Source organism: Dendrobates tinctorius, unplaced genomic scaffold (assembly GCF_039654945.1).
Source record: "Dendrobates tinctorius isolate UK_male_01 unplaced genomic scaffold, ASM3965494v1 ptg000143l, whole genome shotgun sequence".
NCBI classification, from domain to species: domain Eukaryota; kingdom Metazoa; phylum Chordata; class Amphibia; order Anura; family Dendrobatidae; genus Dendrobates; species Dendrobates tinctorius.
In genome coordinates this window covers 24,496,142-24,522,482 of record NW_027361810.1, presented here as the reverse complement: position 1 = coordinate 24,522,482, position 26,341 = coordinate 24,496,142, and the positions used below count along the sequence as shown (strand labels likewise).

Sequence of the window (26,341 nt, the reverse complement as noted above, 5' to 3'; positions counted from 1 at the left end):
ATAGTACTAGCGTTCCCTATATACCTCTCTACCTTTCGTGAATGTTTGTATGATTGTTGCTTTCTGTTATCCCTGTCTGTCTTACGTGTTGATGCACTAGGAATTTTGTCTCAGGCCTCCTGTGGGAGGGGGAAGGGACAGCTTAGGGAATAATAGGAGAACAGTAAGGCTGGTGGCCCAAACCTCCTCACCTTTAGAGGTATACCTTTGGGAGCATGGGTAGCTAAGGCCCCAGTCCTAGGGACACTTCAGGGCCCCTTTCCCTAATAACGAACAGTCACAGTGTGATAATTACATGCTTCCCATAGCCAAAGAATACAGTTATGCAAGTCTGGCTTCCTGCATCAGCCACTAGGTGGAGCTCCCTGCACACAACTGTATACAGCTTCTGTAAAACTCATTACAAGCAACAGAAACACATATCCTGTCGGGCGCACATAGTAAATGTCTGCAGCCTTGCCTGCTGAGAGTCCGGGAAGTCTTATTTTGGACAACTTGAGAAGGTAAATACCAGTCCTGCCCATCCCAGTTTGACATGGCTGATAACAGTAAATGATAGATCGTATATCAGTAAGTAGGGTGGGTTTGGTGTTCCTTTAAGATGTGCTTTAACTGCAGTTAATGAATATTATTTGCCTTGAATGGAAAGCAAGATTTTTAGGCGATGTTTGCCATGACACAAGATCACATATTTGATCAGAGATCATTCGGCACAATAGAACAAGAGCTGATGAGATGAGCGGCCATGTTACACATAGGAACAGCCAGACCAGTGATGTGAATTAGCTAATTAGTATGTGTACCCAGAACTGGGCAAGGCTGACAAACACATGAATTTGTAGAGTTTGCGCAAGTTAGTAAGAAAGAATGTCATTGTCTGGTTTTCTATTAGAAAATATATCCTTCTACTGTCACTTTAGTGATTGCCACTCCCCATAAAATAAGAGAAAATTTCCCATACCACCACTAGCCTGCTTCTAAAAGGGAACAGTCCATCGTCTGCCTGCCATCAATTGTGAAAATCATTGTCTACAACTAGTAGCTTTGATAATGACAGGTCCTATGATGTCTTGATCAAGCATGTATATATCAGGTAATAGATACTAGACACAGATTCAGGTCAAAGCACAATAAAGGTCCAGGAGAGGCTGTAGACTGTGCCTCGTGCAGAAGCAGCATGCATGTCACATGCACTGTGTAACCTACAGCCCACTGCATGTGCAAAAACTAAATTAAGTTTACCTCCTGTCTGATTAGAAGCTAAATTTCTTGCTCTGTCCATGTCACTACTCTATTGTAAGGTGTCCCAGGACCAGAGGCTCCTTCCCTGTCCCTAATGCTAGGGGAGCCCTTGCTCGCCTTGTTCCCCGGATTACTTCTGATGGTGAAGGCCCTGGAGTCATGTACCTTGCCTTAGCTCCTGAATCTGCCCTCAGTCTGTACCCTTCCCCCACCCAGGGAAGAGGGGGGTAGTAGGGTACCATAATACACCAACCAGACTAACAAGGTAATATGAACAAGGATAAAAGAAAAATACCAGTCATACAAATACACACACATAAACAACTGAGATATACAACGTGGTTAAACCAAAGTAGGAGTAGAAAGGGAATTATTACACACTGAAACCTAGCAACAGTCACAGATAAATCCACCAAACGCCTTCTCCAATAACAACCAACAACCTCCAGCCATGCAGCAGAAGCTACTCTGACAATGAGAGCTAGGCAGGACCCAGATTATATAGGAGATGGAGTGGATAACAGTGCACAGCTGAGAACCTTAATGCAGGAAAGCTTCCAGGAGATCTCAACTGAGGAGATTAACCACTGCACTGTTTAATATGAAGATGAAGTGCTTCTAAATCAGTGCACGAGTTGGAGAAATCAGACGCTGCTGTCTTCTGGCTCCTCTTTGTTGTAGTAAACCCTTGACAGTCCATCTCTATTTTACATTGCAGTGCATATGTTCGTTCTTTTTAGCTTTCATCTAAATGCGTTTTCAGGAAAGCTACAGAGCGTACCCTGTGCACATGGAGTTTTTATTACTTTTCTTTTAGAGTGGGTCTGCTCCCCAAAAAAAAGTTTTAAAAATTGCTCAATTGCTCAAAAAACTATTGACTCTTCCTATTCATCTCTATTGAATAACCACTTTAATATTAACAAGTTTGATGTTTTGAACATTTTTTTTCCACTTCAGGTTTTGAAAAACACCTGGTAAAAGAAAAGTAAATGCAGGTCAGTTCTTTGAAATGGCTCTTGATGGAATCTACTCCCAAGTAGGCACTGTCCAATCAAAAAGCTGCAAAACAAACAGGTCAGGAAAAAAATTGCTTCCAAAATTATTGAAAAAAAAATTGCTTCCAAAATTATTGAAAAACTCTTCAAAACTACTTGAGGAAATGAATAACTCCTCCAAAACTCCCTAAAGAAACAAACAACAACAACAAAAAGTTTCCTGAACGTTTTCACTAGAAAACTGTTTGTTTGTTTTTGATCATCTAAAAAAACCTTTGTGCCAGCAACCAGCGATTTGTCACTAACAGCAATGACTGGTGCTGGCTCTGATCGCTGCTGTTTAGTCATTTAAATGCTGCTGTCAATCTCTGAGACTGGCATTTAAATGGCGTCACTGCCTAGCACAATGGTCCCAAAACCCATCATCCCCACCCAGAATGACGTTGCAGGGAGCCGATGGGCTATCATGGCAGCTAGGGACCTACAAAGGGCCCCTGTCACTGCCATCTTGGTACTCCCATGAAGTCCATACTGTGGCTGTACTTCATAACAGACCAGTAATTCCATTATATACTGCAATATGAAAAATTACCTGGTCAGGAAGAGGCTCAAAACAATGTTTATGAGATGTTTTCTTAGAGTTCCTATATGGATGGGGACGTTACTTAAAACATCCTGCGTATTGTCAAATATCAAATCATGATTCACTTTACGTTAAAAGAAAAAGTCTCCCTCTCCTCTGTATTCATTGTATGCATGTGAATATTTTACAACGTGCCTCCCAAGTAAAATATACCGGTTTACATTTCCATCGAGGTGGATTAAGAGTGGATCCTGCCTGAGCTCATCACAACTGAGTCATCGACTTCTCCTGCAGTTTTCATCAAACTCATGTGCCATCAATTCTATTTGTGTATGGTACGGACATGCCCATTGTTTCCATCATTAGCCCTAAACTGGACGTCATCTCAGATAATTAAGGGGTTAATATCAAAAACCGGCTAGCCATGACATTAAATGGAATCCATCCACACTAAATAACCTATTGTTTAAATCAAGTTTTTGTGTTAAATGTATATATATATTAGTTTTTTGCGCATTTTTTTTTACAGATTACAATCTGTATTAAAAATTTAAAAAATATTAATCCACTAAGACTTTTTAAGATTTTAATTTCCAGATGTTTCAGAAAAGAAAACGTGTCATAAAAGTGGGATTCGGACTATATCTTTTGTATTGAAATGTCTAAAGAGAAAGTTTGTAAAGGTCATTGTGAAGGGAAGGGGAGCAGAGAGAGCTGTGATATCGCCTATTGTGATTGGTGGATCCTGTGTTATCAGTTATGTATAAAAGGTGTTACCTGACATTGTAATCCTGCCTCTGATGATAATCAGACTGCTGAAGGAATTAGGAGTCAAAAAAGCCCCAGTGGCCAGTGTGAAAATTGAAAGATTATCAGTTTTGCTTTCTTTTTAATACTCAGGGCCCCTGGAAAAAGCGAGTGGCGAAACGCGCGTCAGGGTGAGGGGGACACCGCTTCCAGCCTGCATCACCTATTTGCTCTTGGGATATCCTACTTGGAGATACTTGCCTCGAATTTGTTTGTTTTTTTATTACCGTTATAGATATGCTCTGTTCATATGAATTAGTTAATTATTACAGAATTCCTTGTAGGGTTTTATTACCCAGATTAGGATTATTTGAAGAACTATGCAATGAACTATGTTATGTGATTAAGCCTTATCGTATTAGGACTGCTTTTTTTTCTTTGTGTTCCATTCAGAGCAATTATTAGGGGTCAGTGTATACTGCCATTTTGGGAGTTTCATTACTTTTGATTTTTTGCTGTTTTATTATCTGTCTGGTTTCACATTGTAGCTGACTCTTACATGCTAAACTTAACGTCTACCTAAATATATTTGCTAATAATTTTTGTTAGATCTCTCATGTGAATGGCAGTGCACTATTGGCGGTGTCTCTCTACTGGGCACGCTCACATTTTAACTATGTGTTTAATCTATTTTCTAATAAAGATATTATGGGTTTTAATGTAATGAACCTTTTCTTTACTCTGCACCTTGAAGGTATGAACTGGGTATATGTTAATTATATTGTTTGATGTGCCATTGATATAACTTTGGACGTATGTTGACAATATAGTTTTGCAGTATATAGTGCAAATAACGATCTCCTAGGAAGCTCAGTCTGTCACTGAGCTTCACAGGAGTACCAAGATGGCAGTGATAGGGTCCTTCTCTAGATAAGGGATAACTTACAAACTTGGGACAACCCCTTTGAAGTGTTTTTTTTTCCACTCAGATGCAGTAATTGTGCAGCTATTTCGAAATCTCAGCCTGTTTAGTGAAGATGTAAAATTATTTATTTTTTTTAACACGTCTTAATATGAAATATAGAATTATCCTTCAGGATTTCAAAATTTTTCTTAAAATGAATATGTTAGAGAACTTTGCACGTAGGCGAGAGGTACACTTACATATTTCTCTTTATAGAAGAAATGACAGTCTACTCGACGCTGAATTACCGGCATGTAAATGAATGTTCCACCGGCCGCTGTGATTTGTTTTATGTCGCGAACAATAGATATGGAAATAAGAAGTAAAACTATAATTTACTAAGTGCTGCTGAGGCGGATGCCCGACTGCCGGAGGTTACAGCCCAAGGAGCGGCGACGTGTGACTTTATCCGATGATTCAGAAGAAATTGGAATGCCAGAACCGGTTCTGCTTTATCTCACTCATCACTTTCCAATAGTTTTTTTTTAAACTCGGATTATAAAGGATATAGGATATTATAGGATCTAAAAAGCTTCTTAGGTCAAAGTCAACCCTATATCCATATGCCATGATAGGGTATATATTTACCAAAGAGGGTGGTATCCAAACTTTGAGCAGCTCTGCCTCTGTAGTTTTATTTTTCTCCTGCAGAGAAAGTTTTGGTGGCCCCTGATGATCACTGGTAGGATCCTCGTCAATCAGCTGATCATAGGGCCGGTTGTAATATTGATGGAGGTTGGCAAGTTTAGGCACGAAGCCCGAACGCATGTATAGACCGAATGCTTCTTAGTATGGCGCATGACTTTATAAAGAGCACACAGGTGTGGGATGGCATTAAAAAGGGGCACACCGTCATGGTGAGATGACGTCCCATCACAGAGACATTTGATAGGCCCAGGTTGACCCACTTCAGAGGTTCCATTTATCGGGACAAAAAGGTTGAATGTACCGCCCGCACCTTTTATCTAAATATCACTGTCCCGGAAAAGCTGCTCGTTGGTACCTACCTGCCCAATACCCAGTACCCAACAAATGCCCCATTTACCCCCCTCATCTCTCCTTAGCTGCACCACTGCTTATACCAGCATTGATTAGCTGCAGCGGTCATATGCCCCAGTGATGGGACATTATCACTGAAGTCAGTTGTAGGCCAGGCCCAAGCAGATGTAAAAATACAAACGGGTCAATCACATCTGCAAAATATAGATACTATCGGCTCTGCGTGCATGTCAGTGAGTTCGTCCGTATTGGGAACGGGTGCAGACGTTGCCTTTTATTACATGCACTATTCTGAATCGTAAAAAGGGCCGCAATGATGCATGCTACGGTTTATTGTCTGCCTGGAAAACGTCCATGTATACTAGCACTTGGCTGCAATCGGTCAGTGTGCCATCGGTGTGCAGTCCGTCGCGCACACAGACCAAGAACATGCCCTCCTGAATGAACCCATAGTGACACAGTTGGGACAGGATTGGGTGGAGATGGTTATGTGAGCATTGCTTTGTTTGTAGCTCTTGTTTTTTTATTTTACGCTTCAGCTTTCAGGATTTTAGAAAAAGTATCACTCCCTCGACAAGCCCTTTAAAAGGGCAATTTAAGTCAAAGTGATTATCTAGTACAGTGGGGAAAAAAAGTATTTAGTCAGTCAGCAATAGTGCAAGTTCCACCACTTAAAAAGATGAGAGGCGTCTGTAATTTACATCATAGGTAGACCTCAACTATGGGAGACAAACTGAGAAAAAAAAATCCAGAAAATCACATTGTCTGTTTTTTTTTCATTTTATTTGCATATTATGGTGGAAAATAAGTATTTGGTCAGAAACCAGCAATCAAAATTTCTGGCTCTCACAGACCTGTAACTTCTTCTTTAAGAGTCTCCTCTTTCCTCCACTCATTACCTGTAGTAATGGCACCTGTTTAAACTTGTTATCAGTATAAAAAGACACCTGTGCACACCCTCAAACAGTCTGACTCCAAACTCCACTATGGTGAAGACCAAAGAGCTGTCAAAGGACACCAGAAACAAAATTGTAGCCCTGCACCAGGCTGGGAAGACTGAATCTGCAATAGCCAACCAGCTTGGAGTGAAGAAATCAACTGTGGGAGCAATAATTAGAAAATGGAAGACATACAAGACCACTGATAATCTCCCTCGATCTGGTGCTCCACGCAAAATCCCACCCCGTGGGGTCAGAATGATCACAAGAACGGTGAGCAAAAATCCCAGAACCACGCGGGGGGACCTAGTGAATGAACTGCAGAGAGCTGGGACCAATGTAACAAGGCCTACCATAAGTAACACACTACGCCACCATGGACTCAGATCCTGCAGTGCCAGACGTGTCCCACTGCTTAAGCCTGTACATGTCCAGGCCCGTCTGAAGTTTGCTAGAGAGCATTTGGATGATCCAGAGGAGTTTTGGGAGAATGTCCTATGGTCTGATGAAACCAAACTGGAACTGTTTGGTACAAGCACAACTTGTCGTGTTTGGAGGAAAAAGAATACTTAGTTGCATCCATCAAACACCATACTTACTGTAAAGCATGGTGGTGGAAACATCATGCTTTGGGGCTGTTTCTCTGCAAAGGGGCCAGGACGACTGATCCGGGTACATGAAAGGATGAATGGGGCCATGTATCGTGAGATTTTGAGTGCAAACCTCATTGCATCATAAAGGGCATTGATGATGAAACGTGGCTGGGTCTTTCAACATGACAATGATCCAAAGCACACCGCCAGGGCAACGAAGGAGTGGCTTCGTAAGAAGCATTTCAAGGTCCTGGAGTGGCCTAGCCAGTCTCCAGATCTCAACCCTATAGAAAACCTTTGTAGGGAGTTGAAAGTCCATGTTGCCAAGCGAAAAGCCAAAAACATCACTGCTCTAGAGGAGATCTGCATGGAGGAATGGGCCAACATACCAACAACAGTGTGTGGCAACCTTGTGAAGACTTACAGAAAACGTTTGACCTCTGTCATTGCCAACAAAGGATATATCACAAAGTATTGAGATGAAATTTTGTTTCTGACCAAATACTTATTTTCCACCATAATATGCAAATAAAATGAAAAAAAACAGACAATGTGATTTTCTGGATTTTTTTTTCTCAGTTTGTCTCCCATAGTTGAGGTCTACCTATGATGTAAATTACAGACGCCTCTCATCTTTTTAAGTGGTGGAACTTGCACTATTGCTGACTGACTAAATACTTTTTTTCCCCACTGTATGTAATAAAAATGTGAGCTTTTTATTCTGGATCAGTTTAGATATTTGGAATTAAAATGATCTATAGAGTTTGTAAAAGAACAGACCAGGCTAAACTGATTCGCAGTGCAAGACCTCTGGGGGCGCATCATGCCTCAAATACCACAGAAAATCCGATACTAGTTTCATGCTCCTCTGCGTTATTCCAGGATACACCATCATTAGGCAGAGCCGTAGAGTGCAGTCTCACATCGTAGGGCGAAAGTATTGGGGTATGGCAGGGGGTGTAATTAATTAGAGCGGCATGGTCTGGAAAAGGTGTGTGGTCACAAAAAAAAAATAAGTAGGCATGCTTCACACACCGTGACTAGATCCCTCCCAGGCATCAATATCTGAAAATTAGAATTTATCTAGTCCATCCCCCTCAAAAAATTGCATTCTATCCTGTCTAATAGATCACTTCACCATAGACATTTATAATATATCCTCCTAATGTGTCCTACATGTCTGACAGGTGTGAGACCCACCTCTGGGACTTGCACAGTGTCGAACTGGGGTGTCAAGGGCCCACCAGTAGAATCGACTCTAAGAGCCCACTGTTCAACTACAAGCAAATATTATGTTACCATCATTCATGAATGTATATGATAATAAACTGGGTAATTTATTAAATAAATGGTGAGATGCTGCGTCTGTCTGTACTTAGATAATGAAGTGTATTCTGCCAAATACTGCTCATATAGGAGGGTGAGAGGACCACTTATGCACAAGGGCCCACCGGGGGATTCACCTGTTCTCCTGTGCGCCAGTCCAAGCTTGGACTTGCCTGATGTTTAGTAAGAAGACCCATGCATTCTGGTGTAGAACTGAGCAAGCACCAGACAAAACAGGACTCATGTTCTTGAGGCAGGGGCAGGTCCGAAAGTTAGATGGAAATGACCCCCTGGGAGGAATACTCTGGTTTCGGCTTTGACACAGAACACCAAAGACCAAACACCGCAACCTTATACACCCATGTCTCAAGGCCCGAGAACAGATATGGTATGGACGTGGATCTCCTGAGCCAAACTCAACAGCCTCAAAGGGTTATCAAAGGCTGGAGGATTTGGGTCACAAGCCCCTTGATCAGTCAGGAGACAAGAGCATTAGAATAAATCCTTAGACTCCACACTAGGCATATCATAGTGTATCGGTATAGCAGCATAGTCCCTTTAATGGAGAGAACCCTGTCCACCATGTGCATGCCATAATAGCCATCATAACCATAACACATTACCTGCTCTGCAAGTATCTGTTCTAATTTGCTCCAGAGACTGTTAATTATTCGGATCCTAAATAAGAGGTTTTACATCTAATTTCCATCATCTGTTTCAGTGAGGAATCTATCGGTAATAAAAATAGTGCCAATTACATGGCGGGCACACCTCCCTGCATTGTGCCAGGTCTATACATAGTCTCTGTGACAGAATAAATTAAAGCCGAGTCCTGTCATCTGCTATAAAACTTTATTACCAGATATCATCTACTGCAGGACTCTCACTAGAAAGTCGGTGTAAGCGGGTGGAGCGAGCGGCTCAGGCGTGAGTATGGAATATGACAGTCAACTCACGATCCATGACAAATGGCGTAACCTCAGATATTGTCTTTATGGTAATGAGGGTAAATACTTTCTATGCTGTATACAATTAGCAGGTGACTCAGCATCCTGGATGGAAAATTGGAAAATCAACTCTCGCATAGTGCGAGCAATTCTGATAGAGTTTACGCTCCGTGTTAATCTTAAAGGGAATCTGTCAGCAGCTTTTTGCTATATAATCTGAGCGCAGCATGATGTAGGGGCTGAGACCCTGATTCCAGCGATGTGTCACTTACCTGGCTGTGTGTTGCTGTTTTAATGAAATCAGAGTTTCATCAGCAGATTATCACAACAGGACTAGGTGTGTTGTGCCTCATAGTCCTCCTGCTTTGGGTAAACACACCCCTACTGCTGATTGGCAGCTTTCTCAATGTACAGAAATCTGCCAATCAGTGGTGTGGGCGGGGTTATGTACAGCTCAGCAATCCGAGCTCTGCTAGATCTGCAGCAGAGAATACTGTGATTGTATCAAAATGACAGCATGTAGACCAACAACTGACATATCGCTGGAATCAGGGTCATGCTGCTTTATCATGGCGTTCCAAGATTACATAGCAAAATGTTGGCAGCGGATAATTCAGGATGCTCTCCAAGCGTGTGACAACAAAGCTTCTTTATTCAGGAACAAACAGGAACAATATGTGATAAGCTTAATAGATCAGGAATAAATCATTTGTGTGTCTCTATCTGTGCAGCATCTACAGCAGGCTGCTTCTCTCATACACAGACACAGGAAAAACAGGAAAATACAGTCACATGCTTTCCCTGTGTGAGCCTCTGGGAGTTTTTTTGTTCTATCTTTATGAACGGCATACAAATGTAGCAACTAAACACTCATAGACAGGAATGGAGTTGTTGCACCAAACATATTCCAACACAAAAATCTGCTGTCAGATTCCCTTCAAGGCCTCATTCAGATGTTTCATTGTGCTAGATCTGATTTTCATCCATTTTTGGTCCCTCTGTCTGTTTTTACCGTCATTTTAGCATCTGTTGTTAAAGGAATAAAAAATAATACCCAAGGTTCTCATACCCATTAAACAGCAAAAAACATTTTGCTATCATTTTTTGCCGCCCTATAAACTTGAATGTGAGCAAGTTTCAGCTGTGACTGATCAAATATAGTCTCCATTTTTTTCCCTGCATAAAAAATGCAGCACATTTCAAATTCACAAAAATTCACAGCACATGTGAAAAAGACTTGGGTATACTAATAGATCACAGACTGAATATGAGTCAACAGTGTGATGCAGTTGCAAAAAAGGCAAATGCAATTCTAGGATGTATTAACAGAAGCATTCAGTCTAGATCACGTGAAGTCATTATTTCCCTCTACTCCTCTTTGGTCAGACCTCATCTGGAATATTGTGTCCAGTTTTGGGCACCACATTTTAAAAAAGACATCAACAAACTGGAGCAAGTTCAGAAAAGAGCGACCAGAATGGTGACCGGTCTGCAAACCCTGTCTTATGAGGAAAGGTTGCAGGATTTGGGAATGTTTAGTTTGCAAAAGAGAAGACTGAGAGGAGACTTAATAGCTGTCTACAAATATCTAAAGGGCTGTCACATTGTAGAAGGATCAACTTTATTCTCATTTGCACAAGGAAAGACTAGAAGCAATGGGATGAAACTGAATGGGAGGAGACACAGATTAGATATTAGAAAAAACTTTTTGACAGTTAGAGTGATCAATGAGTGGAACAGGCTGCCACGAGAAGTGGTGAGTTCTCCTTCAATGGAAGTCTTCAAACAGAGGCTGGAGAGACATCTGACTGGGATGATTTAGCGAATCCTGCTTTGAGCAGGGGGTTGGACCAGATGGCCCAGGAGGTCCCTTCCAACTCTACGATTCTATGATTCTATGAAAACACGGATATGTGAACGGCCCCATAAACTATAATAGAGCACGACCTTAGATAACAAAAAAATATATAACAAGAATAGCTGGAGTGGTGCTTAAAAAAAAAAAATCCCGAAAACGCCAGTAAAAAAAATACACTCAAAAAGCACTAAAACAAAGCAACGAAAAAGCGCTCAGCAAACACCCGCAAAAAAAGAAAAAAAAAAGCCAGCATTTACTAAAGCGTATTCTCTTGAAACACCCGTTGCGTGCACATAGTGCTAGTGGAGGATACAGGTATCTGCTAAATAGACGGAGTGTGGACGGGAACATTTGCCAAAAATCCCATAACCTAATGCGTGAATTTCCTCAGTTTGCAGGTGATTAGTCAAACACTCGGTCTAAAATATCCAGTACAATACAAATTTCAAAAGTAATGACACCCCCCCTCCCTTCTTCAACACCTTCCTCCCAGTCATGACTAGAAATTGATGACATGGAATTGAAACCAGGACAGAAAATGTCGTCTCTTCACAGGCTCGGTTACAGCCATCGCTATGGCAACTACAAGCCCCAAGGCCGAGCCATGGAGGCAAATCATTACAGCTCATCTGTGCTGACGGACGGCGGAGAGAGGTGTCACAGGGGATCCATATATTAAGGGGTCGTTAACATCCGCCGTAGCACAATGTTCTGTACACAGGGTACGGGATGTGATATGTAATATTAGGATAACCAGCCTTCTGGTATTTCATTAATATTACACAGGCCATTAACGCTCCCTGTATTCAGCGTTCACCTGATCGACCCTTTAATTGAGGATCAGCCATATAAAAAGATACTATGGGGCATCTAGACTTATTAGGGCCTCTGGATTCTACTTTAATAATTAAAAAAAAAAAAAGAATGTAGCGCCTGCGGCAAGACCCCCTAATCCATAAATAATGCCCCTTTAAAACAAATAATGACTCCTTTAGGCTGGTTTCACACTTGCGTTTTTTTGCGCTGGATTTTAGCGCTAAAAAACGCATGCGTTTTTTTCCCCTATATTTTGCATGGGATGCGCTTATGTGCGCATACACATGCGTTTGTATGCGTTTTTCCGCGCATGCGTTTTTTTTGCGGCATGCGCTCGGGCGCACAAAATACATCCTGTTGCATTTTTTGGGCGTCCGACTTGCCTCAAAAAAACGCATGCGCGCGCAATGCGTTTTTTTACAGCAAGACACCCATTATAAGTCTATGGGTGTGCATATGTGCGCATTGGCATGCTTATGTATGCGTTTTTTTGCGCATGTGTTTTTTTTTACCATTAGTTAGACAATGGAATTTAGGGGTTTGGGTTAGAGTTAGGGTTAGTTAAGGGGGTTTAGGGTTAGCTAGGGTTTAGGGTTAGTGTTAGGGTTTGGGTTAGGGTTAGTAGGGTTTGGTTAAGGGTTAGGGTTAGGGTAAGGGTTAGGGTTAGGGTCAGGGTTAGGGTTAGGGTCAGGGTTAGGGTTAGGGTCAGGGTTAGGGTTAGGGATAGGGTCAGGGTTAGGGTTAGAATCAGGGCATGGTTTGGTTAAGGGTTAGGGTTAGGGTCAGGGTTAGGGTCAGGGTTAGGGTTAGGGTTAGTAAAGTCATGTGTTAGTCATGGGTTAGTGTGAGGGGCCACCTAATGTTGGAAAAAAACGCAAACGCGGTAAAAACGCACTAAAAACGCATACAAATGCATAAAAACGCTGCGTTTTTTTCATGCATGCTCATAAAAATGCTTGAAAAAAACGCAGCATTTGTATGCGTTTGTATGCGTTTTTTCAATGCGTTTTTTTGAGGGAAAAACGCGCTGCAAAAAAAAGCAAGTGTGAAAGTAGTCTTACAAAGTTTGCGTGCCCCATAAAAAGTAATGATGCTCCCTTAGTGCCACTGTAAAACAAATAATGTCCATTAAAAGTATGAGTGCCCCCTCGTAACAAGTAATGCCCCCTGAATGCCGCCTGTATCAGAGTCGGAGCCGATAGCGCTCTATAAAAAGTAATGGCGTCCCTTTAAAGCAAATAATGCCACCTGAGTGCCCCCTTAAAACGAAATAATGCCCTATTTAAAAAAGTATGACTGCCCCCTTGAAATAAGAAATGTCCCCTGAGTGCCCCCTTGTACGAACTGTAAGAGCCCAATAAAAAGTAATGATGCCGCATTTGTGGTCCCACAAAAGAAATAATGCCCCCTTTATGAAATAGCATTACCTCCTTCGTGCCCCTTAAAAAGTAATAATGTCCCCTTAAAATCATCCCCTATTTAGAAAGTATGAGTTCCCACTTTAAGCAAACAATACCTCCCGGAGAGGCCCCTTTGAAAGTATGACCCCTTAGTGCCTCATAAAAAGTCATTATGCCCCCAAAAACAAATAATACCCCCTTAGAAAGTATTAATGCCTCCTTTGTGCCCCTTTAAAAGTAATGATGGCTCCTTAGTGTCTCCATAAAACAAATAATGCCTCTTTTAGAAAGTATTAATACCCCTGAAAAAATAATGATGCCCCCTTAGTGCCCCCCAGAAAACAAATAATCCTCTGGTACAAATAATGCCCCCCATGCATGCCTTGTTTAGAAAGTATTAATATCCCCATAATGCATCCCTTTAAAAAAAGTAATAATACCCCCCTGGATGCTCCCTCCAAAAGTAATCACGAAGGGGTTGTACACTATTGGACAACCCCTTCTTAAATGGCGAATTACCAACTAAGCCCCCAAAATAATCTAGACCTGTAAAATGTGAAGATTTTCCATTGATGCTTTCTGCTCTTTCTCTGGGGGGATTTATATCAAGAAATTTGAGGACTTGAGTTATATTGTAGATTGTGTCCGCCATATACTAAGCCTACAGAAACCTCACAGATTTGAATAGAAGGAAGAACTAGAGAAGACTATAGATAATTCTCCGCAATCACGTGAGTCCAGAGAAGTTGTGACTGATGCATCTGCATATCCAGCTATTCAGAACCACAACGTCTTCCACACCCTTCACTATTATTCAATGACTTCATCTCCAACTGCATTCCTGTCCTCGCATCATCATGGTGAAACCGCTCCAAAGTACAGGGTGGATTGGAAGCGCCAGGGTGCTGGGCAGAGCCTTATAAATTAATCATTTCCTCCACAACCTCATATCACGGCTTGATATCTAGGGTCAAACGTCCAAAATTTGTCCACCATGTCTTTATGGGAACTCCAGCTTAAGGTCACCGATATGTCCTAATGGAAGGACGTTTCATATTTTTGGAGTCTGAGTTTGGACAACAAAGAATAAAGCAGCAAAACTCATAGTTGTCAACATTTCTTGGGACTTAAAGTCTCTCCTCAACCCAGGACCCTCTACAAAACCCAGGAACATCTCCAGCCCACCTCGGATTTCCATAAAGCCTGCCGCCTTTTGTCACAGGAGCCCTGGGAAAGTTGGTACCTGGACAAATCCCTCCAGCATTATTCTATAACTTTTCAGCCCCTGAATAGTTACAAAGAGTTTCAACCGTTCTATAAAAATGGTGCTGACCCAAGTTCACAGGCGCTGCTAAAATGATCTGCTGATGACCGGTCAGAAAATATTTTTGGTTCTATTGTCAATGTTATTTTAAAATGTACTCTTCAGCTGTACTGCCGCTAATATTTTTCTTTAATAAAGAAATAAATTTAAAAAAAAAAAAAGAAAATATTTTTGGTCAAAATGAAAAATGTGTAGTGAGCTACCTGTGGAATAAATTTAGAGAAAACTTTATGAGGCGCTTGTTGTAATGGTGCAAATCACCAAAGTGCCATCTACCATTTACTCATCTCATACGCTGCCATCTTCATGTAATTACCTGGTTGGCATGAAACAAGTCTGTGGAGGCAGCTCTCTCTATGGCACTTGGTTAGGCTGAATCCTAGTGCACCAAAGCTATGAACAGGGGCAGATTATACAGTATGCAGAATTGGAAAGCACCCTTGAGTATCTTGCATTTCTTGGCATTTATTTTAAATTTCCCCCTCTAAAACATATATAATAGTGATATTCGGCCACTGTTATTGTGAACAGTGTGGCACTTTTAGATTGCTATTATTTTTACTGCTGACTCTGAATGGTAACTTTTATAGGAGGCTGCATCATTTTGGATGTACTATGCTTGTACTCTCATAATTTGCCTACCCAAAATTTGGAAGGAGCATCTCATTTTCATCCAGCCTTGTGGTAGATATAACATAGTAGGGCATTTTCGGACATACGCTCTAAACTTTAGGTTGGATGTGCCCTGTGCAGCATCTTCTGTTGGCACCACCTTTATTTTGTACTATACAGTGCCCATAAGAGCTGTACACCTGCCATTCATAAAGGGGCATACAAGTAACAAGAATAGGATAGATGATAATTTTTGGATTCGTGGTGGTCCGACCATTGAGACCTCCACCGATCTACAGAACAGGGCACGTTTATCATTGCTTGAATCGAGCAGCATTGAGGACGCTTGGCAACTACTATATTCATTCTCTATGGGGATGTTGTAGATAGATATGCGATGATTGGGGGTCTCAGAGGTTGGATCTCAACCAAGAGTGTACATAGAAATCCAGGGGTCAAATTAAAGTCCACCCCATTCCAATAAACAAACCATGAGACTCCTACAAATGGATTGTGGGGACCCAATAGAATTAATAGGGGTCCCCCTGATGTAACAACTTAAATGCTATGTCCACTGTTCACCGCAGCATCCAAGGGGTTAATCTTCTGTCATCAGAGCTACTTACTAACATGGCTTTGCTAGATATATGGGGGATGTATGTTGCGAGAAGTTAGCATACACCAGGCCCCATAGCAGTTGCGTGCCGGCCGCCACTGGCTGTAATCACTGACCTCAACTAATCTGGAAGCTATCACCCATTACGTATTAGAAGTATAGCTTATTTTTATTTGTATGAAAACACAAGAAGAAAAGAGTATAAGTACCGTAAAAAAATCTTTTCATTAAATACATAATTAAAAAGACCATATATTAAACATACAATTGTAATACCAGAGGTTGAAAAAAATATATACTGAATCAGATGTATTTTCCTTGAAATAAAGGATCCTACCGCATGTCCTCAAAATCTAGATCTTAAATAATAATTAGTAATGAAAGTGTTAGGCGTCAGGTTTCTGCGTCTGCTCTGCAGGAATCCAGAGCCTCACATTCTGCGGCCTCCTGCTGTCTTTCTACTGCAGAGAAGATTACTTTGCAGCAGACCGCTCCAGAAACTAAGTCCCTCTGTGCTCCTACTGGGCATGCTCATGAGACGATCTCCCATTGGAGATCGGGAGACATGTGCCCAGGTCCTGCTCCAGATCTCATTGGTCCATCTCGGAAATCTGGAAGGTCCCGCACAGCTATAAAAAGCACGCATGACCCTTCGGCCATGCGCTAGTATAGACTATACTTGCGATGTGTGAATGGTGACGATTGTATGTTTCTGGTGAATGACTCATTATAAAACCCCTTCCCTCTGATATTACGCATGTGGATAGGGAATTAGTTCAGCAGTCAGCGCCAGTCAGTGGAAAGCCTTAAGCCACTGTGCTCACCGCACCTCTACAGTACGCTAGCGTACGACATTGCGCTTGGTTTCTGGCTTTGTCGTCGAGCGGCAGTGTGCTACGCCACGCTGCAGTTGGAGCCCTCCTTGGCACTCGCAGTAGCGACGCCGCACACACGGTAGGTCTAGACGGACGCAGCTCCTCTGTCTTAGGTCCTGCTCCTGTGACCTTATACCGTGTGTGCATTTACCTGAGGCCTGTTACTCTAACAGGCTCAGCATTTTGTATGTTTTTGTTGCGGCACCTCTGTGTGTGAACAGAGCCCGCTATGCGCACTTCGGGTGAAGTTGAACCCGTGCACATTATACCGCCATATTGCTCATCTGTCATTACCTAGCAGCGGTGTAACACCTACTGCACGGTGGACCCCGAGCGGCGAACGCACTTTATTATTTATTTTTATTTAGTGCGTTCCGCCGTTCCTAACAGAAAGTGCTACCTAGTAGCATGCAAATGTAATAATACATATTAATGAAGGGACTTACATTGGAGGACAGGGTATAGTGGTGACGCTCCCACCGCCCCAACGCACGTTTGGTTATGCAAGTTCCTCAGAAGGCATGACTCCGGGTAGTCTTCTAGAAAAATAAAAGTGTGTGGAAATTCTCGGAATAATGTGGTCTGCAGGTATATTACTGTAGTGATTATCTTTTTTTTATTCCTTTAATCATTATTCAAACTGAAATGTAATGTAACAAATAAATCTTCAGTCGATACCTGGAAACCCGATTCAATATGTTTGATTTGTATGTATTGATGTTCTTTATAATTGTATTTAGGATGAAACTTACAAATGATTTTTGCGTCTGATTATTTCTGTTGGCAAGATGGAATGACTTACTGTCTTTGCCGGGTGAGATGTTGGGGGGGGGGGGACTACTTATTTTAATAATTCTGATTATTCAGAAGTGTTGAAAATTCAATTCAACATTTTATTTGGAAACAGCAGGAAAATAAGATATAGACAACTCTCCGAGGCCTGCACCCTCCTCTGGGTTGTGGCCATTTAAAGAGGTCAGTCGGGTCAGATACCTTTTGGAATGATGGATGGGGCTAACAGAGCTAGGACTATTTCCTGGCCCCATAGAAGGGTCTACCGAAGGTGGAACAAGTAACTATGTGGCCACATAGCAAAACGTACTATGTGGCCTCCACTTCACCATGGCCAGCCTCAGTGGTAAAATCAGCTTGTGATTATTTTGGTCTCCCTTATTCATAGGGATAATGACCAAAGTGATGTCACAGTACAAGGAAAATGGGTAAAGTAATGTCACAGCACAAGAAGAGTAAAAGAATGCACAAAGTGATATCACAAGGCAAGGACAATGCACACAGACATGTCACGGTACAAGACGAATCCATAAAGAGATATCACAGGGCAAGGAGAATGCACACAGACATGTCACGGTACAAGGTGAATGCACAAAGTGATATCAAAATAGAAAAAGCAATGTCAAACCACAAAGGTAATAAATACTGTGGTATCACAGCAGTGGGATAAATAAGACTATGAAGTTAAAGCACAGGGATAATGCTTGAAGTGATGTCACAGTACAGAAATAATGCTCACAGGGATGTCACAGGATGTGGATAAAGCACAAAATGATGTCAGAGTAAAGGGATAATACTTTTGGTTGTGTTATAGAAGCGGCATTATAAAATAGTAATGTGGTTGTAGTGTAATAATGTTCACAGTAAATTTACACTTCAGGGATAATCCTCACAGTGATGTCAGAGTACAAGGATAATGTGTACAGAGATGCCCCATTACACAGATAATGCTTATAATAATGTCACAGTACAGGGATAATGGTTTCAATTTCACAGTATGGGGATAATATACACAATGACGTCACATTACAGGGATGGTGCTCACAGTAATGTCACATTACTGATTATAAAGCTCACAGTGATGTCACAGTACAGGGATAATAGTCAAATAGGTATCACAGTACAGGGATAATGCTGACATCGATGTCACAGTACAGGGTTTATGCTCATATGGACGTCACAGTACAGGGATAATGCTCACAGTGATGTCACAATACATTGAAAATGTACAAAGTCACAGTAAATGGAAAATGGACTCGTTATGGTACAGCAGAGGAATTATACAGTAATGGCACTGTACAGGAATATTCACTCTATGATATCATAGCAGATACACGCACATAAACAGGTCACCATGTACACTGTGACATCACTGAGTAGGAGAAACATAATGATGTCACAGGCAGGCACTGCAATGTCCACATACAGGAATAACGCGATGAGGTCAGAACACAGATATAATGCACACAGTAATGCTGCAGAGAAGAGATGCTTAGTCAAAAAAAATTGACATGCCGCATGGCCTTAAAAATTATGTCAATTTCTGCTGCGGATATAGCGGGGGGTGAAATAGGAGCAAATTCTGCATCCGTGATTTTTTTATGGTATATTTGAATTTACAGTTGCACACAAAAAAAATCCACCGAAAAACTACCAGGGGATTTCACTGATAATCTGCAGTAAAATTGTTGCTTTGGATTTCGCACTTTTATATTAAAATGGGTTAAATGAGCATTAAAAATCTGCAAGAAAATTGACACAATTTCTATTTTTTACAAAAAAAACACCACCACCAGAGTCAGTTTCCTGTGCAGAAATTGGATAAGATTTCTTCCACATCTCCTCCACATGGCTGGTGCTGCAATGTGCGCAGATCTGCAGCATTTCCATTGTGTGTGCATCTACCATTGTGGAGCCATCAGAGCCCTGTAGTTCCCATTGCTACACCCTGGGACTATAGTCCCCAGTAAGCCACTATAATCTGAGCTGTCCTTGAAGAACTGGGCAATTATTGAATTCTTGGGACTGTTTGCATTCCCTTCCCCACACATTGTTGAGCTGTAAGCCACATCTGGTGGGGGAGGAATATGGTCCAGACCTTGCCCCTTTTGGCACATGTATTCATTCCAGTGCAGTAAATAGATTTTTTTTACCATAATATCTATAGGCTTTGCTCACTTTAATTGATTTCTACTCATTTTGATTTATGCACTCACCTACTGCAGTAAAGTTTAATGCAATTTTTGCTACAGCTACAAGAAAGAAATCTTCCAAGAACAAAAAAAAATGATTAAGAACTCCTGCATCTTGTAATATCACTACTGTCCACTAGATGGCGCGCCGGACACTAGGCAGCAGTGGGAGGCTGCAGCCATGGTGTTCATACAGCAGAGCTCCCTACAATGAAAAAAGGGAGGATCTGTGACATAAGGATAGGGCAGGAGGCTGGACACATGAAACCAGCCAGGAGTAGTGAAACAAAGCTCAGTCACCTCTCCATTGGATGTGTTATTACAGCTCTGCTCTGGGAGGATACAACAGCTGTAGGGGAATTGCTGGGAACAAACTGTCCCTTTCTTTCTCTGCCCAACTTCTATTTGTATCTGCAAAGAGGAATAAGTTCACCTCAATGAAGGAGAGAAGAAGCAGCCAGAAACTGTCTAGCAAATCTATGATGGATCCCAACCAAAATGTAAAATGCAAAATTGTGGTGGTGGGAGACAGCCAGTGTGGGAAGACTGCTTTACTGCATGTCTTTGCCAAGGATTCCTTCCCAGAGGTAAGTCATAAAATAAAGCTTTATCCAGCTACTCAGGGGTTAACAAGCCCCCCACTGAGATCTAATCCCTCGCCCCCCCCCCCAATATGTTCTCAGGGGTATAAGAGTACTGCTACCCAGGGTAATATCAGCTACAGGTTCGCTTTAGTGCCATGATTGGGTGTAGATTGTAAGCTCTGCGGGTTACAGGGGCTGAGATGCCCTTTGTAGATGCAGTCATCGCAGGGTTAACTTGTTTTTGCTTATGTCTCATTTTTGCAGTTCTACAGTATGTATCATTCCTTTATAAACGTGTCATTTCTGTGTCAATGTATAATGTATCATTTATCTCTAAATATTTATACTATGTATCATTTTCTAGAATGTATTATTTTATAGCCACAGGTTTGGGGTTTTTTTTTTTTTTTTTTAGGATTTTATAATGCCCCCCCCCCCCCCATAATTATAAGTTTTGGAGGGGTGTAACGTTTAATATTCCATCCATCTACCTACGACCCTAGAGGATAACAACCTGATTTTTTTGTCTTTTCCGCTCAGAATTACGTTCCCACCGTGTTTGAGAATTACACGGCCAGTTTTGAAATTGACACCCAGAGGATAGAGCTGAGTCTGTGGGATACGTCCGGTAAGAAAGCCTTTATCTATCTATAACCGATGGGCGTTGGGGTGGTTGCTGTAGAACTTGATATCATGTAACTATGCAGTTTAGGAGGGTGGGAATCCCTTTTTTTTCACCCTGTTGTATGGGAGAATATGTTTCAGGAGTCAATTGGGAAGGATGGTTCGTTATCATTAACCCTCTATAGGGCTTTTTGTCACATCGGGCCTAATGTGGGGTCCCCGTCTAAGGTGATTGCCCATCCTGCTTATCCTTGCTCTGCAGTATTCCTTGGCACTGGTGATGATGGATAAGCTTCCCCTGCTAGGGTCATATAATTAAAGTCCCAACTCCACTGGGGACCATTGCCTTTTAAGAGTCACTCCTCTCTGTCTTCATCCTGCTGTCAGTTTTCTCTGTTGCCAGGCGGGCATTTTTCCAAATCTACTGATGCAGTGCTTGCTTTATGTCTGTGCTATCTACCAGGGCTGAGATTTTGCTCCTGCATAATCAACCGTGATGTTCAGCTCTGGAGATCACCAGCGATTGCATAATATCTGACTGTATCCGGAAGGCCTGCAATGACCATGACATGTATGATGTTGTATGCACATGTGAAAGGCATGCTTCACTTTTGTCATCACGCCAGGAGGGTGGCATGTGGTATGCACTGACGTCCAGCCTCAAATATTTCGCCGAGATCATATTCCAGTTACTGTAAAGCACTTTTATGGTTAAAGTTTCCCCAGCCTGGAGTAAAGGTGACATTGAGTTATAACGAGCCTGTAATTTGATTATATAGGTGTCTGAGCAGGTTCCTCAGACCTTCTTAAAATGCCATCTTGGCAGCTGAGCCTCTGCCGCCGGACACATCAGACTAATGACCATTGTCATAGCCATTCATCATGTCTAGTGCGGCATCATAAAGTTATCAGCGCCGTCTTATGCAGCATTTCGGGGGGCTTTGTACATAGGATTTGTCGAGGGAGCATATTTTTCCAATTCAATGATTTCTTTTGGGGGGTGATTTCGGCTCCCTCCATTGTTCCCTAATCGCTTCGATGATCTCTTGTTTGATATCTCTCCGAATGATTTATTGTCCTCCTTTTTAAGTGGTAGAAATATATTCCTCAGCGCTTTCTTCTAAGGAAGAAAAGAAAAAATTGAGGCTTTCCTAGCATCGCCACAGGAAGATGCTGTACAATGGAGACCGGAATAGATGGGGAAAGTACTCACTTACTATATATAGTGTATCAAGAAGTGCTAAGAAAACCCATACCGTATCTGTCAGGAGCCAAGCACAAGCCATATGTGCGTGTGTATGTGTGCGTTTTCTCAGCTTCTTGAAGGTTGCCCACACAAGCTGCTATTTTCATGGTGGCACCAGCTGCTTGAGTTGATGACATGTAATCGGTTAAAGAAGGTGTCCGATTCCGATCAACATCTGCTCAATCCGGCAGATGGTAAAGTCATTGGGATGACAGATGTGTGTGTGTGAAAATATTGTCCAACCCCAACCACAGATGGACAGATGTCTAATACTGATGATCAATGAGTCGTCCAACCCAATCGTCCATAGACAATGTGGAGCATGGGTTATGACCACCAAATGTACAAAAGCATCTCCATTGGGCTCACGTAATTGAGACTTGTCAACCAGGTTGGGTTGTTGGAAAGTTTTTGTTTCTTACAAACTTGGCCCAGTTTTTATGGCATTAAATCATGGATGTAGGAGAGATCATCTTCTGGCCTGTAGACCAACCATAACCATGGGTGTCCACAATGCCCAATAGGTCCAACGTTTTTCTCTATAGGCCATCCAATATTATTATTATGCATTTATATAGCGCCATTTATTCCATGGCGCATTACATGTGAAAAGGGGAAATATAGACAAGTGTAATATATACAAGAGTAATAAACAAGTGTAAGACAAGGGACACACAAGTACATAAGGAGAGGGGACCCTGCCCGCGAGGGCTCACAGTCTACAGGGATGGGTGAGAATACAGTAGGAGAGGGTAGAGCAGGTCGTGCGGTGGTTCAGTAGACCGAGGATCATTGCAGGCTGTAGGCTTGTCGGAACAGGTGGGTCTTCAGGTTCTTCTTGAAGGTTTCCGTTGATGGTGAGAGTCTGATGTGTTGCGGTAGGGAGTTCCAGAGTATGGGGGAAGCACGGGAGAAGTCTTGTATGCGGTTGTGGGAAGAAGAGATAAGGGGGAAGTAGAGAAGGAGATCTTGGGACGATCGAAGGTTGCGTGTGGGTAGGTACCTAGAGACCATGTCACAGATATATGGAGGAGACAGGTTGTGGATGGCTTTGTATGTCATGGTTAGGGTTTTGAATTGGATCCTCTGGGCAATAGGAAGCCAGTGAAGGGCCTGGCATAGGGGGGAGGCTGGGGAATAGCGGGGACACAGGTGGATTAGTCGGGCAGCAGAGTGTAGGATGGACTGGAGCGGTGCTAGAGTGCTAGAGGGGAGGCCAGAGAGTAGGAGGTTGCAGTAGTCGAGGCGGGAGATGATAAGAGCGTGCACTGGTGTTTTTGTGGTTTCGTGGTGAGGAATGAGCGGATCCGGGAAATATTTTTGAGTTTGAGGCAGCAGGAGGAGGCGAGGGCTTGGATATGTGGTTTGACAGAGAGCGCAGAGTCGAGGATCACCCCAAGGCACCGGGCATGCGGGACTGGGGAAAGAGAGCAGCTGTTGACATTGATGGATAGGTCTGGTGGAGGGGTAGAGTGAGATGGGGGAAAGATGATGAATTCTGTTTTGTCCATGTTCAGTTTGAGAAAGCGAGCAGAGAAGAAGGCTGAGATAGCAGACAGACATTGTGGGATGTCAGTCAGTAAGGAGGCGAGGTCGGGTCCAGATAGGTAGATCTGCGTGTCATCGGCATAGAGGTGATACTGCAAACCGTGGGATTCTATGAGCTGTCCCAGCTCATACATTAGAAAACGGTCAGCAAAACAACTGTCGGTCGATGTCTTCCATACATAGGAACATTGGGCTTGGACCTTTGTTCTTTATGAACGAGGCACTGCTAAATTCATCTGCGGTGAAAACTAAAGCATCAGTCATTCCAAATCCAACTTGCTGATCCTTCTCTTTCCCAATATCTGTCAAGGAAGAGTTGAGAGTCCCCACATACACATTAGGCTGATCACCGATATCAGGAGCTCGGGCAACTTTAGTCTGCATGGGGGCAGTAAGGCTGTTTGTTCCCTTGTATACAGAACTTGGCTTGTAGTTGACCAACCAGTCAATTGTCGTTATAGCCTCCAACTATCAACCCCATCTTCTTCTTCTTAGGTTCATCTATAATCCTTCCCCCATTATTCCTCATTCATTCAATCCTTCATTTGCCCCATACCCACTGCTGGAAGTAGTGGAGGCATGTAGTGACTCCTATGGAAATAGTTGAAATTCCAGAGATTTCAGGCTTCTAGTCTGCTGACTGTGAGGTTGGAGATCTGCTGGTGTAGTGTGACTTGATGTTTACCATTGATTTTTAGGGTTGAGTAGTTATCCCACATCCGGTTGTATTTGACTCTTAACTCTTTGTTAGCAGGATTTATGTAGTTCCTCCAGTGAAAGGATTTGAATGTGTTGAGTTTGTTTTTTGTTTTTCTTTTTTTTTGGGGGGGGGTTCAGATCAGTGTCGATCACCATTGATTTACACCTTTTAATGAGATTAAATGTATGAAATGGGTTATCCACTAAAAAGGCGTTAAAATTAGAATTCCCAATGCTGGATTCATCTCCCAAAAGTGTGTAGCGAAGGATGGGGCGGCACGTGACCGCAACTATGCAAATTGCATATGAACGGTCACATGACAAGTGCCGGGGAAGAGAAACAGAATGGTGTGGAATTAGGAATTTGCCTAATTTTTCCGAAATTTCAATTTGCATTTCTTTGCCTATCTGTTCCATTTGATATTTTGTATGTTGCAAGTAATTTTCCTCCAGAAAACTCATTTGCATATAAATATTTTTTACTTTTCCCCTATGGAGCGTCGACTGTAAATAAGTCTCCTCCATAACCCAGCTGGATCCCTTCACTTTAGAGAATATATCCATCCATTTTCGGCAATGTTTGGACATTCCTGGAGGATTTACTTCCGAGAGCAGTAATGAAGAAGGGTCATGAGAAGAAAGATGACAAATGGGGGGGGGTGACCTTTGATGACCTGCCCATCACATTGTAGGGGACAGGGAGGGGATCTGTGTCCTGCAGCCTCAAGGACATCCTGGTCTCATGTGCAGTCCTTGTAAGCTGATCTCAGGGGGCAGGGGGCAGAGGGTGGGGAAGATCCTGAAAGCTGATCCCAGGCCAAAGCGGATGGAGGAGGAAGTGAGGGGAATGGGAAAATCCCTCCTGTTCTGACTTGTGTCTCCTCTCACCTCCTTGTCCTGAGATTTTGTCTGTATCCTGATATCTAATATGCTTCATGCATCTACGGTAACATTCCTTCAAGGTGGTTGCAGAAACTGCGCTCCACACCGGCCTAAAAAAAAAAGTTGCAAAAATATTTTTCTGCAGTGGTGTTTTTTTTTTGCAATGTCACTGTGTGTTGACCCTTATTTGGTAAAGCGGTTGACCATCTTTTGGGGACATTTTTATTATTTAAATGCATGTGTCTTTTGGGCTAAAAATCAAGTTTTGCAATTGCATTTCATTAAAAATGTTGCACAGTCTGTCTTTTGCAGGCTCTTTTTGTGTTCTATACTTTCACCTTTAATGTAGCCTCTGGTCATAAATCAGCTGAAAGGAGTTAAAAAAAAATGACTAATAGAGTTTGTAACTCCTCTATCAGTATGAGCTCACTGACAGATTTTTCAGTTAGCTCATTCTGCAGCCAGCAATAGATTATAGAAGGCGAACGGTCAAAATTTCTTAATGAAACCTGATTGCAAAAATAATTTTTAACTCAAAATACATGCGTTTTACATAAGAAAATAGAATTTTCCCCAAAGGTAGACATTCTTAATTTAAGGGTATATGCACACACCACAATTTCCATGTGGATTTTGGCGTGTATTCTGCACTGAAGTCCATGAAAAACCTGTCCACAATTTGCAGGGGGAAAATTATTTCAGGGTGGGGGACTGTTGTTTTCATAATCACCGATAGAAATATTGGCAATTATCTTCCACACCAACCCATCCAGAAATGGCTACTTTTGGGTGGGCTCTAAACCCATCCCCCTCTGGCCCAAAAGTTCTGAGAAAACCGGGGCAACTGGCCACACTTATGGGAAAAGCCCTGCGGACTGCCACTCGTCCATTTAAATGGGCCTATTCCACGTGTGGATGTGCTGCACATAAAGCTGCAAA

The 26,341-nt window shown here is 42.3% G+C and overlaps 1 protein-coding gene across 1 annotated transcript in view; it reads left to right on the top strand.

Annotated features, from left to right (window-relative positions):
- The first annotated feature begins 20,062 nt into the window (after window positions 1-20,062).
- RND3 (Rho family GTPase 3) overlaps window positions 20,063-26,341 on the top strand; it is a 28,033-nt gene continuing 21,754 nt past the window's right edge. Inside the window, exons 1-2 of the mRNA XM_073545600.1 lie at window positions 20,063-20,406; window positions 20,944-21,031. Of these exons, the coding sequence (XP_073401701.1) occupies window positions 20,131-20,406; window positions 20,944-21,031 (364 nt within the window). The 5' untranslated portion in view covers window positions 20,063-20,130. The remainder of the gene's footprint in view (window positions 20,407-20,943; window positions 21,032-26,341) is intronic.